General features: G+C 51.3%; 1 protein-coding gene across 1 annotated transcript in view; it reads right to left on the bottom strand.

Moving 5' to 3' along the window:
- Positions 1-269: 269 nt before the first annotated feature.
- The window catches only part of PIGR (polymeric immunoglobulin receptor), a 17,249-nt gene continuing 4,354 nt past the window's right edge, over positions 270-13,164 (bottom strand). The window contains exons 2-11 of the mRNA XM_024750889.1: positions 10,040-10,135; positions 8,952-9,296; positions 7,558-8,211; positions 6,031-6,363; positions 5,143-5,466; positions 4,070-4,244; positions 3,553-3,674; positions 2,785-2,916; positions 2,603-2,661; positions 270-1,566 (exon numbers count right to left, since the gene is read on the bottom strand). Coding sequence (XP_024606657.1) covers positions 1,471-1,566; positions 2,603-2,661; positions 2,785-2,916; positions 3,553-3,674; positions 4,070-4,244; positions 5,143-5,466; positions 6,031-6,363; positions 7,558-8,211; positions 8,952-9,296; positions 10,040-10,082 — 2,283 coding nt within the window. The 5' untranslated portion in view covers positions 10,083-10,135 and the 3' untranslated portion in view covers positions 270-1,470. The remainder of the gene's footprint in view (positions 1,567-2,602; positions 2,662-2,784; positions 2,917-3,552; positions 3,675-4,069; positions 4,245-5,142; positions 5,467-6,030; positions 6,364-7,557; positions 8,212-8,951; positions 9,297-10,039; positions 10,136-13,164) is intronic.

Raw genomic sequence — 13,164 nt, 5'->3', positions numbered from 1 at the left:
TCAGTTCATTCCATCATAGAGAGTCTTTCATTACAGAGCTTTGGCATCTTGACCACTGGTGTAGACCCCAAAGTGTTCTCTTATTGAAGAGAATCTTGGTCCCACTTGCAAGCTGTCCCCTAGCCTCCCTCAGCCTAGCATTGGAGGTGGGGGGAACTCTGGTTTAGATACATGTCCTGGGGTGTCGAAAAGTGGGACTACAGCAAACTGCTCTGAAAGTGTTGCCTGGGAAACAAGTGGTATGGGGGACAAATGCAGTCTGAGCCTCCTTGGTGGCAATCACTGTCTTTAATTATTAATTAATTCACATTTTTGATTTGTTAGCGAGTGCCAGCTTGTAGGTGCTAGTTGAAGTGCAGAGCTTAGAGGGAAAAAGACCTTAAAACCTTAGCTCTTTGGAGATCAGCCCCTCCCTGGCACCATCAAACCCCTCTTTTCTCCCCTTTCACTCAGAACTCTTCAAATACAGGAGTTATGAGTGTTTGACCATTCTCTTACACTATTAGGTCTCTGTGAGTGACAAAAAGGGAAAGGGGTGTCTTCCCTGAGGTGGGGCTTGTGAAAGTCGCTATTTACATTTTTCTCCTCCTCTTCCTCCTTCCTGTAGAATTCTGTCTCTATCAGGAGAGCAGAGGCTCTTATATGGAGACAGGAGATGCGAAATCTAGCTTTGACACTAGTGTATATCATTTTTTGCCCTTGGACAAAATTCTTCACCTCTTAGGACCTCAATTTTCTCACCTGTAAAATGGTAAGAATGTGTTTTTGATTCCTTGTATGTATGCCCATGTTACATAATCCCCAAGGCCTCAGGACTCCAGACCTTTTATGGTTTCTCCCAATATAGGCAGAGGTGAGGATACCTGATGAGGATTTTAGTGAGTGTAAATACACAGAAATGCTGTGGCTTCCAGGGATTCAGTGATGTTTTTAGAAAGGTTGCTAGCCGGGTTTGTGGCCTATGTGTCCCGGTGTCTAGCAGAGCACGTGGAATCTAGTGAGTATCCAAATGCGTATTTTTAATGAGGGAAAGAAGAAGAGAAGATGGAAGGGAGTGGGGGATTGAGAGACTCGGGGATGGAGTGGAAGGGAGAATCCCACTGACATCCCAAAACAAGGGTGCAGAGAAGCCCTGAATGGCTTTCTGAAATTGTCTCTCCACCCACTGTGGTCCCTTTTCTTTCTGAGAGGTCCCCTTAGATAGTAATTCTCCTTCCACACCTTAGTTCTTTCATTAGGAATAAGCTGTAGGTGGGAATGCCTCACGTCACCTCACCCCCAACAGGAACAAGTAAGCCAGGCTTGGATGCCACCGAGAAGGGACCAACATACCCTCTGAGGACAGGTAGGAAAAGCCTAGGTGGGGTGTGAGTGCAGGGAGCGGAGGCCCGGAGCTGAGGGCCCTGAGGATCAACGTGATTCAGAACGTGATTGCCACGTGCGGAGGGATGGGTGCAACCAGGGCTCTGTCTAGGCTTCTCTGGGGCCGTTCTGGGTGGCGGCGGCCATGTTGTTGGTCTGGAGCAGGAAGGTGGTGAAGGCCATGTCGGCTTCCTCCTTGGATGACTAGGGGGCAACAGGAGAGGGGTCAGTGTTTGGGGTGTTGGCTCAGAGAGTGGGGGTCAGAGGGAGGGGATGCACTAAGTATCCTAAATTCATAATCTTGGCCTAAACAACCCAAGACTGTGTTCACCCACTGTTCTCATTCCAGCCACCATGCTCACCAAGAGGGACTAATTTTGAGAAATGGAAAGTTGCAGCTTCTAAAAATATCTCCCTCTGTCTCACTACCTCCTTCCAACACATGGAGTGGAACCATCTCTGTTGCCTGGGCCCGTCCCCGGAAGCCCTGCCCCCGGTCACGGCCAAGGTGGCCTAGGCTGGCGTCAGCTACAAGGTTTACATTTTTCTTTCTCTACCAGTTCAGAGACACAACACCAGGCTGGAGGGGAAGGCTGTCTCCAGGACTCACTCATTCCCCTAATTGTTCCCAGTGCTGGGATCTCTGCTGCCGCCAGGGAGAGTAGATATGATAACAAGCGTTAGTGCCTTGGGATCAGGGAAGTACGAGGAGAGGGTAACATGTGACCCAAAGGCAGGCAGGATTTCAAGTAACACGGCACTTGGTTGGGGTGGGAAGGGGCCTCTAGTGACTATCAGTGCCTCCCACGAGCAAATGTCTTCCAGGCCCAGGGAAAATGCCGGTACCTGCAAACCCTCAAGCGAGAGTGGTGACCTGATTCTATGGGTCCCATGGCCAGCGTTTGACATTTGACCTGCCCACCGTGTGGCTGAATCTTTAATGCATTTGCCTTCCTCATCCCCTGCCAACCACTCCCCCTGCCCCCTCCCCCCCCCAACTGCCGTCTCCCTCCCTCCTGCCAGTTTACAGCCTATAAACGCAGCTTACCTCCTGCCTGGGCCTCAGCCAGGTCAACACCACAACCAGAAAGATGCACTTTCCAAATACTGTTTACACCCCCTTCCCTACTCTGGCACCAGCCCCACTCTGAGGTGGTTTTTCCTGATGTCTAACTGCAGTCCCTCATGCTGCATTTCCTCGTCACCCACGTGAGGCCTCCTTCTCCCTCCTTGCTCTCACCCTTTTCGCCTTCCTGGGTTCTTCCTTCTCCACGGCATCCTCGGTAGTGGTGGCGAACTCTGTGTGAAGAGCAGGGGAGGGTGGGTCAGCCCTCTCCGGCCTCCTATTCCCGTCCCAGGTGCGGAGGCAGGGCTAATTCTTGTTCCCCAGGGACTGGGCATTCCCTTGAGTGAGGGATGTACCGTCTTTTCCTCCGAGAGTTGTCTCCTGAGTGTCTGGAGAGGCTCCCATGTTGTCATGGGCTCCAAAATCCCTGGAGTTCTCAAAGTCTGACATGCTAATGTCCGTCCTGTAGCTTCTGATTGAAATCCGATCTGTCAGGGGGCAAAGAGGAGTTGGTGTAGAGATGGGGGCCGGGGCGTCCCCGAGGGAGCCCCACAGGAGAGCTGAAGGGGGGCAAGTTCTTTGCTGCTGGTCTCTGACTAGGACCCAAGGCAGATTAGAAGTGACCCGAGTCTCCTCCCCAGTCCCTTTTCACAGACAATCTAGACTCTACAGTCACTGACCTCTCTTCATCACTCTGCAAACTTGCAATGCCCAGGACCTTGTTTTGTCCTCAGAGATGGTTATTCTTACCCCTGTCTTGAGCCGTGAGGAAACCAGAGGTATGAAACTGGGACACCCCGAGTCACACAGCTGACTGGTCCTCACACCAGGCTGGAAGCCCAGGTTTCCCAGCACCCTGTCCTCCTCTTCCCAGCAGCTATGCCTCTGAATTTAGACCCGCAGCAATTGAAGATGGACTTCCAGCAGAGATGACGGCATTTGGACCACAGCACTTACTGTAAGTTTTGAGCATGTGTAGGTTTATTATTCCCCACTTCACTTTCCTGGACCCTTCCTTTGAGCTGATAAAAGGGAACAGATCATGGCAACTCCCCTCAGCGCCTCTGAGCCAGGACTGAGGCTCAGGGTTGGAGGTGGGGGGCAGGGAGCACCCCGGGACTCACCGACATTCTTCCTGTGTCGGGCTCTGACCACCGCAATCGCTACGGCCCCTGCAGCCAGCACCAGGGCCAGGGGCACCAGGGTGGAGAACAGTGCTTTGGAGCTCCCACCTTGTCCTGCAGAGCTGGAGGGAGCATTAATTTAGTTAGTCCCTGCAAGGGACACCGGGGATCCCAGGAGGTGCTGGCCGGTTGTCTCCAGCCAGTTCTTCCTTCCTGGTTAATCCACTGCGTCCTCCTGATACAGCCACCCGAGCTGCTCTGTTCTTCCAAGAAGCCCTCCTAGACAGGACAAAGCTGAGGACCGGGCCTTGCCTGCATCCCCGGACTGGGAAATTGAACTGAATGGTGAGCACCGCACTGGTCGCGGGAGAAGGGCAGAGAGCACAGACCGAGGCAGTGAGGGCTGCCTCCGCTGTCAAGAAGCGGACAGGCTCTCCTCCTTGGGCCTGGTGGACCAACCTCAGGTCCTCGGTCTCCAGGATGTTCTCCAGGTGGGGATCCCCAAATCCCTCCTCACCTGCCGGGATCTGCAGGTGCTCCGCTCCCACCAGCTGGATCTCCAGTATCCTTCACTGCTCTTTCCTCTGCAAAAAGGCTGGGACCCTGAATGACTTTGTTCTCAGTCTCCCTGGCCCTCGGCTCTATCGCCTCCTCACCAGGAGCAGCATTCACTTGACTGGTATCCTGGGACCCTGGAGAGAGCAGAGGGGGCTGGATTATGGTTCTTTCTGTCCTTGACTTTAGGGAGTCTGAGGAGTGGGACTTCATTAGGAACCCCAGGGTCAGGGTGAGATTTCAAGACTGTTAGGATAGGGTCTCGAAGGACACTAGAAACAGGACTGGTGGTCTTCAGTAGCTTGTCACAGATGACCTCGGTCCCATTCATAGCAAATTCACTTCCATCTGCAAGGTTCCGTGTCATTAGATCCAGCTATGCATGAGGGCTGACCCATCATTTGTGGACAGGGAGATTTTTCACAGCTTTGAAACCCTGCCCAGGGCCTCTTGACTACAGGGCTGGGCGCCATAGTGCTGCCCCCTGGTGATAGCTTGGTTAGGGCTCCCTCAGTGAGCCTGACCAACTGGATGCTGACATAATCGGATTTCTGGAGGGACTAAAAATACCTTCATTAGGGATAAAACATTTCATGTGATATTTTAAAAAGAGGCTTGAAATGCAAACTTATTAGAAGATATTGCCCCGATTTTCTTTAGCAGACCTTGTACGTGAAGGTTGTCTGGCCCTCTTTTGAGCAGAGAGTGTGATGCATATAACAGTGACTTTGACATTTCTACATATAGAAGAAGATCTCTCTGTATAGAAAGGGCTTCAGAGTGGCCTGAAGGAGCAACTATGGGACTTGTCTTGAAACTGAGGTTAAATGGCAAATCCACTATTTTTAATTAGTTGGTATATTTATTGGGATGCCCTTTCTGGAAGGCTAAATTAGACCAGGTGGGGGCATAATCTACCCCCCTCCCCACCCCCACCTCTTATAGCCAAACCTAGGGGCCACCCCTGATGGAGATGCTCTTAGGCAGCTTTCTGTGGGGTCCCAGGGCACATGGGCATGGCCCTCGGAGACTCACCCTTCACCCTCTTCTCCACCGCCACATAGACAGCCACGGTCTCTCCGTATTTGTGGCCCTCCTTCACTCCGCACCAGTACCAGCCTTCGTCCTCGCTGGTGACGGAGTTCAGGTTCAGGGACACGACCTGGCTCTTCTGGTTGCAGTTCACAAAGGCCTGGCTGGGGCCTTCGTCCTGGCTGGGCAGGGTCCTGCAGCCTTCGTTGCTCCACTTACACCAGTACTTCTCATAGGAGTAGAATTTGCAGGGGAAGTGGCAGGAGATGTTGAGGGTCTCTCCCAGCCGAGCCTTGACATTCTTGGGTGCCTTGAGGCTTGGTTCTCCTGGCGCAGGGAGGGAGAAATAGGCACAGAAGTCGGCGCTGGTGATGCTGCAGAAAAGTGACGGGGGGACTAGGGGGGTGCTTTGTCCACAGCCTATTTCCTCTTTGGACAGCATGGTAAATAAACACACTATACTGAACACAAAAGCACTTGTAATTATGTGTCTATAATAGATTATTGGTGACCACCATGAGTCACTCTAGTCTATCACAGACCATAGACCTTGCTAATGACTTCAGTTTGCTTTCTTCGTTGTTATCTGCTCTCCTAGACTCAGGACAGCCATACTCTACTCAGCTGACGCCTTATATACTGTAAGAAAAGCCGATACTCTTGATCACTGGAGGTGTGGTAGTTTGAAGAGTGTGGGGCAGGAAAGGGTTTGTTACAGGTGTGAACGGGACGGGAATGGGTGCTTGATACAGGTATGAGCAGGTGGGCTCTCTCCATCAGCATGGAGGTGGGGGAAGGTGGGAGGCAGAGTGGTTGGGGTGCGTTGCTGCTGCTGACCGGAGGGGTACCTGGGGCTGCCTGCCTTCCCTCTTGCCCCAGTCCAGCAATTACCTTCCACAATCTTGAGCTCCACCATGGACCTCCAGCGAGTATCGCCGTCTGTCAAACACCAGTAGAAGCCGGCGTCCTGGGCGGTGAGCTGGTTGAGGATGACGGTGTAGGTGCCATTGCCTGGCTCCTCGTCCAGTGCGAGCCTGCCCTTGTACTGCTCCTTGACCGGCCCCTTGCTCTGCACCAGCTGCGGGCAGCGGCCACCCTGAGTCTCTTCCCAGCGACACCAGTACTTCAGGCTGTCTGTTTCCTTCGGGTTGTAGGCACAGGACACGGCCACGGAGCCTCCCACCACTCCTTTCACCACAGACTGACTTGGGGGAATCATGGTCTCTAGAAGCACAGACAGGGATGGGAAGGAATAAGCAATGTGGTCTGGGCAGCCTCTTCCCTGTGGGCTCAGCCAGGGTGGAGAGTGACGTTTAGACCAATCACCTCACCCTCCTGAGAAAGGGAAAAAGATTTTCCTAATGTCACAGAGCCCAGCACTGGAGCCTTCACCCAGCCTCCAGGAGACATCCCCACTGGTCTGGTGACCTTGATTCCTTCCCCACCTTATTCTGAGCAGAGAATGGAAGGGGTTTAAAGAGAGACTATTAGCCTTTCTCCTTAGGCTTCTTACAAAATCTCCCCCTAGGTAAGTTTTTGTCTGTTTATTAGCTTGTCCCACAAAATGGCCAGATGTTTTTTCTCCAAATTAAGAAAATGTATTAGAACAGTATGATTTAAAATATACACTATGTAGCACAGATAAGTTTAATTGTTGAGCACCCCGACTGAGGGCCATGTCCAAGAGAAGAAGCATGGCTTCTCTCCAAGAAGCTAAAGTTGAGGTTCCATGAGAACCCCAGATGACTGAAGACGCTGAGGGATGTGGTGAGGACCGAGCTAGATGGAGAAATGATGTACAGGGAATGTGAGCCCCTTACAGGAAAGTCACAAGGGCAGTGACCATGAACTTCAAGTACTGGTTCACTGTGTCTCATGAGGGTAACTCTGTGTGGAGTGCTCCAGGGTGAGAAGAAGCAGAGATTTAACCTGCTGAATAACAAATAACCCTAAGAGATGTTGGAGGGGAGATTTTAGAAGCCGGGGCATTGTCTTCCTGGGAAAGCTTTGCGACCAACGTAAGTCAAGACTTCTTCCATCTGAGTGTGAAGGAAGAGGAGCCATACTGCTCGAGGGTCAGGTAGCCTCCGTGTTATGTCCTCACCATGGCTCTCTGAAACCCAGGCAATCTACAGGTCTGGTCTCAATCAGGAGCTTCACTCCCCTCATTCCTATTGATCAGGGACGGCCATCAAAGGCCTTTGATAACAGAGAAGAAGAGTTAGGAGATCACACAAGGCAAAGGCTATGTTGTATAGCTCTCGTGTACAGCTGCCCACAGAACATCTGATCCAGGGCTCGTCAGTGAGCAGATATTGTCAGCTGACTGACGGAGATTAAATAGATTCACAGGGAGCGAGTGAGGCTCTCCCCTGCCAGACTGCCCACCTCTTCCCTCTCCCCACTCTCAGGTCTCACCTTCATTGACGAAGAGTTGCCAAGCCTGGGTGGGCCAGCCTTCCTTAGGCTCACCATCATGGTTGGCTCCGCACAGGTAGAGCCCCGCATCCTCTTTCCTCAGGCTGGTGATGTGAACACTGAAGAAACCGTTATCCTTGGGAGTGAACAGGATCCTGCCCTCAAAGTCCTGATCCTTCGTCCCCAGCGTGTTGATGACCACACTGCAAGCTTCCTCATTTTTTACCCGGCACAGAAATTTGGCCACATTTGCCTTCTCGGGGCCCAGGGCACAGTCAAAGGTCACTGAGCCCCTCAGGTCTCCATAAATCAGCTCACGCTTGGGCTTCAGCACTTGGAGGTCAGCATTGCTCTTGTCGGCGTTGTCATCATCCCCAGCCTGGCAGACGTACATCCCAGCATCGTTGAGCTGGATGTGGTTGATGTCAACGCTAAACACTAATTTGCTGGTACCCTGAATTGTGAGATGTACCCTGTTGCTGTAGCTGGGGCTCACGTACCCAGTAGAGTCGGTGACTAGCACGCAGCTCTGGCCTGTCTTCTTGCACATAGATTTCTTCTTCTCAGAATTCACAGCCCTGAAAGGGCAGTTGATGGTCACTTTTCTGCCCAGTTCTGCTGTGTAGACGTGGACGCCATCTATCTGCCCAGGAGCTGCAGAATGAGGGGTAGGGGGCAAGTTGTGATTTTGCTTTCTTGCGACATAGGACTACTCAATGTTCCCCTTGAGGGCTGGGTGTGCCTGTCACCTGGAGTGCCCTCTTTTCCCGAGGGACACTGTCAGAATGTCTGCCAAGGCCCAACTTTACTGCTGCCTCCTCTATGAAGGCTTCCCAAGCTAGCACTAATCTCTCCCTCCTCTATTCTCTCTTGACACTTACACCTGTATCACTTATTACATCCAGTCTTGTGGACTTTGGGCAAGAACTGATCATTTTATTTACGCTGAGAGTTTTGATGGACTAATGGATCTCAGGTTAGAAAATATATTTTAAAAGAAGCCTTCTGGTGACCCAAGGTCTTGATCTGAAGGGTGCTCTAATAGCAAGAATTTAAGGATCCCTATGAATCTCTCCCCGCTCATGGGCCTCTTGTCCCTCCTGCAACAAATCTAATGAGAGAAGCTGTCCTCCTCATGCTCTTCTAAGTTAGAGTCTTAGTAAAACCTGAAATGTTTCAGGCCCTGTAGACCTAGAAAAGTGCCCCCGCACCCCACCACCAAGTAGGTCCCATCTGTCTCATTTCCATGTTCTATTATGCAAAGTCCTTTCCTCCAGATGGACCCATAGCCTTCCCCATGCCCTCTCAGGAGATCCTTCCTCAGGCCTTCCTGTTGCTCCTGGGATGATTCCCTCTCACTTTTCCCCAGAAGTCTAAGGCACCTGGATCCTTACCTTGACTGACTTCCAGGCTCACATCAAAGGACAGGCCTCGGCTGCTAATGCCCAGACCACACTTGTAGAGACCCGAGTCATTCCGAGTGAGATGGCTGATGTTCATCACAAATGTGCCGCTCTCTGGGAAGTTGGTGAGGTTGGCTCTGCCCTCATAGTCCTTGGAGACGTAGCCCTCTGAGGAGATGAGGGTACTGCAGCGGCCCCTGGCTCCCTGCCGGCACCAGTACTTACGGGTATGCCGGTTGACGGAGGTGGCCGGGTAGTAGCACTTGATAGACACTGAGCTGCCTTCCACACTGCTTACCTCCTGAGGACCGAATATGGGACTCTTCATGGAGACCACTGTGGGGACAGAGACAGAGGCTTTCCGAGGCTGCAGGAGGGTAAAGCCGGCTGAGAGGATCCAGACAGCCCACGCCGAGGACATGAACGTTTCCTCCCAAGACATGTGCCTTCTGTGGATTAATTACCATGTGCTACAGCTAGGCAATTGCTAAATTGCCAAACTATTAAACAATTCTTAAATTTTAATCGTAATTCATTAATGATAACCATTTTAAGGAAAAGGGATCGCAAACTTATTTAGTGATATCCCTTGTGTGTGTGTGTATATATATACATATATATATATATTTTTTTTTTTAAACCACCCTCGTGGGGTGCTACATTATTTCCTTTGTTATCTGTTATTTCCTTATATTTCCGAAAAAGCTTTACAGATTACTTTCTTTTATTTTTCCAGATAAAAATATTAAGAGCCACAAGGATAAGTCATTTCCCCAAAACCCCAAAACAAAGCAACTCAGTGATGCTTCGTTCAAGGTCAAGGTCTTATTTTCTTTATTCCCAGTGAAGACCCTTCACCAGACCCCTGACCTTCAAGTGTGGAAGTGCCATTTCTGTTCCCCATCCCCAGTGCTGGCTCACCAATCCATTTTCAGATGTGACCTCTCTGCATCGTCTGTGTGGTTACTCCTCAAGGGAGTGCAAGCTTTGCAAAGGACATCCTTGGGGCCGGGCCTGATTTCAGAACCCCCAGGGAACTGGGTCTGGGATGGGGGTGGGCTGGGACCTGGCCGACGCACCTGGGAAGAGAGCCAGCAGGCAGGCGAAGAAGAGGCGCGACATCGCTGGAGGCTTCGGTGGGGCTGTGCCACCCAGGCCGCCTTCTTGAGTGGTTGCTGAAAGACAATAGCATGAGGTGACGAAGTGCCTTTGTCTTCCAAGACTAGCTGACCGAGTTCCTGCAACACCTGTTTGATTTTGTATCTCCAGTAACCGACATAAAACCTGTGGAAGAATGAATGGCTCCGCCTTTCCCATTACAGTTCAAAGTCCCATCATCCACAATGCTTTTTTGTTCCTTAATAGGTATACGTAGATTTTCATCTTCTCAACTAAGCTGCAAAGTTCCTTTAGGGTAGGGACACGCACATGTGTCATTTCCTCTCTATCCCTATCCGGGGGTCACGGTCCTGGGCAAGATCCATTACAGCTCAGGAACAGCTCACCGGATAATTGGTTACTACCAAGAAATGGCTCCATCTCTCTGTTCCAGCTGCCCTCCCTACACCCCTGGGAGGTGGAGGGAGGCTGGCATATTTTATGGCACGTCATATGAGTAAGTAGAGATGCATAGAGGCAGCCTAGCAAGGATTAAAGCGATGATGATGGTCATAACCACCATGAATGGTCCTTGTACCATGTTCCAGGCACTGTGTTAAATAATGTACCTGTATTATCTCATTTAAACTTGATATCGCCCCAAGGAGGTGGGTATTCTATTTTTGTTGTTGTTGTTGTTGCTGAGGAGACGGGGCATTCTTGTCCACATTTTACACAGGAGGAAATGAAAGCTTAAATGTTAAGTGCTTTCCTCGCGTTCACACGAGGATTAAGCGTGGGGATAGGTAGGGTGGGAGTGGAGGAGGTGGGCGAGACCTGAATCCTGCTTTGTCTGACCCCCAGGGTCTAAGCTCTGAGCCTCTCTTACTGCACCGTATTGCCCCTCAAACAGGGTGGGATGCTTATCCCTCATGCTTATTCCTGTTATTTGTAGAGCCCCCTTTGCTTATCAAAGCATTGTCATTTACACTATTTCACTGGAGCTCTATAAGTTCCCTTTAAATAAGACAGAACAGATATAATTACAACCATTTCATAGATAAGAAAATCAAGATCTTGAGATGCTGAGTGATCTGCCCACGATTTCCCAGACACTCAGTTATGGGGTTGGGGTTCAAAATGTAGGTGTGATGGCCTCTGTTATCCTGGTTGCTGAGGTGGGTCCGATGAAGATGGAGAATCCAAGGTAAGGCCACTCAGAGGGTGCAGCACGTGTGGACCTTGTAACATCTGTGGACATAGCCCAGGGCTGGGGAGGGTTGGGGGCCCCAGGGCCCAGCCTGACCACAGCTGTCCTCTGGACCCATACTGCAGCCTAAAGGAGGCGAGAGGCGGAGAGCGGAGTCCCCACTTTCCCACGAACTGTGACAGGATTTCAACTTTGGAATGGACTTGACGAAGAGAGTGTGAAAGGAGAAAACTGTGTTAACAAGTGCTGTGCAGTAACCAGCACCCGTAAAGAAAAGGAAGCTCTAAGCAGCAGGGAGCGTGGAGAGGCATCTCCCAGGCTCCCTTACTGCCTTGGCCCTGTTCCTACTCTCACAGACGCCCTTCGCTAGCTTGAGCCAAAGGAAATAGAGCTGTTTATCTCGGTTATTTCTTTTCCGTGAGGGAATTTCCCAGCAAGGCACCTTTTTATTTCCTTGTGGAGATAAAGGTATTCTGTTTCTCCGGTTCTTCAGAAGAGCAAGAGGAGTGGGTGGGGGCAGATATGGGTGTTGGGTGGCAGCTTGAGGCTCTCTTGATTCTGGTTAACTGCCCTGGACTTTTCATACCAGGCCAATGATTAACTTCTGGGGTAGGGCCTTAGCCAAATGCCAACCTCCCTCCCAGCCTGGATGTGCTCAGGCAACGCTGGCTGCAGGACCACCTGAGTGGGCACCGTGGTGGCCATGGGATTGACTCCCAGGTGGGGGCAGGGGTCAGAGGCCTGGGAAGTCTCTCTCCTCTGGAGCACTTGGGATGGGCTCGCTGCAGAGTCCCAAGGACTCTACCACCCGCCATTTGCGCTGGCCTTGGATGCAGTGGCCAGTGGGCGGACACAAAGCCACGTGCTTTGAGGAGCCCAAGCCAGTAGCAGCTCTCTGGTTCTGGTCGCTGTTCTCACCTGACATCAGCAAGCTTCCTAATATTTCTGTGAGACTGGGGTCGGTCTTCCCATAGGCTGAGCTGGGGGATGCAACCCCCACTCTGGATTGGTAAAAGCAATTTGCCTTGGGTTACATAGAGTCAGATGCCAGATTTTCCAAAGCGGGGGTCCTGACTGCCAGCCCAGGCTTCTCTCATCTGTGACATGCTTGGATGGCTGTGAAGGTCCACGTCGGGGGAGGATGCGCAAACGTACCCATTACGCTTTGCATAACCTCACACCAGGGATGAGATCACCAGGCGTGCGCAGGGGGAGGGCAAATCTGGTAGAAGTTGACCTTGGTGAGGAAACACACAGTCCAGTCCCCAGGGATACTGGACTCTTCCCGTGTCCCCATGGTCTCAAGAGCAGGAAATCTTTGCTCAAAGCTAAACTTGAAACACAATTTCTCTGTTCGCAGCTGAAAGGACCCTGGGCTTTGCGAATCATTTGAAATCCCTTCCTCTCAAAACCAGACTTTCTCCCAAACCTGGGAGATTCAGGTCTCAGGGAGGCCCCAGTTCCATGGTAGCTGGGGCTGGAGTCAAAGGATTTGCTTTAGGAAGGAAAGAAAGAGCATAACATTTATTGGGCACCTAGTATGCACCAGATGCTTTGCTACCTTCTTTTCTTATATGACTTCATCCATCATCTCAGCCACCCAAGGGATAAATAATATCTTCATGTGCAGATTGGAAATCTAAGGGTTAAGAGATTCTTGGCCCCAAGACTCCACAGCAGAGTGGGGTCGAATCGCTACCCTATTATCACTACTTGGATGCTCAGAGGGACCTGTTCTTTGGGGATCTACATGGGCTAGTATATCATGCGTGAAGACACATTTTCTGGCTCTTAAAAAAGGAGCCATGGGCTTCCCTGGTGGCGCAGTGGTTGAGAGTCCGCCTGCCGATGCAGGGGACACGGGTTCGTGCCCCGGTCCGGGAAGATCCCACATGC

Source organism: Neophocaena asiaeorientalis, unplaced genomic scaffold (assembly GCF_003031525.2).
Source record: "Neophocaena asiaeorientalis asiaeorientalis breed wild unplaced genomic scaffold, Neophocaena_asiaeorientalis_V1.1 scaffold67, whole genome shotgun sequence".
Classification (NCBI taxonomy): Eukaryota; Metazoa; Chordata; class Mammalia; order Artiodactyla; family Phocoenidae; genus Neophocaena; species Neophocaena asiaeorientalis.
Note: the sequence above shows the minus strand (reverse complement) of the source record. Positions and strands in the feature narration are given on the sequence as shown.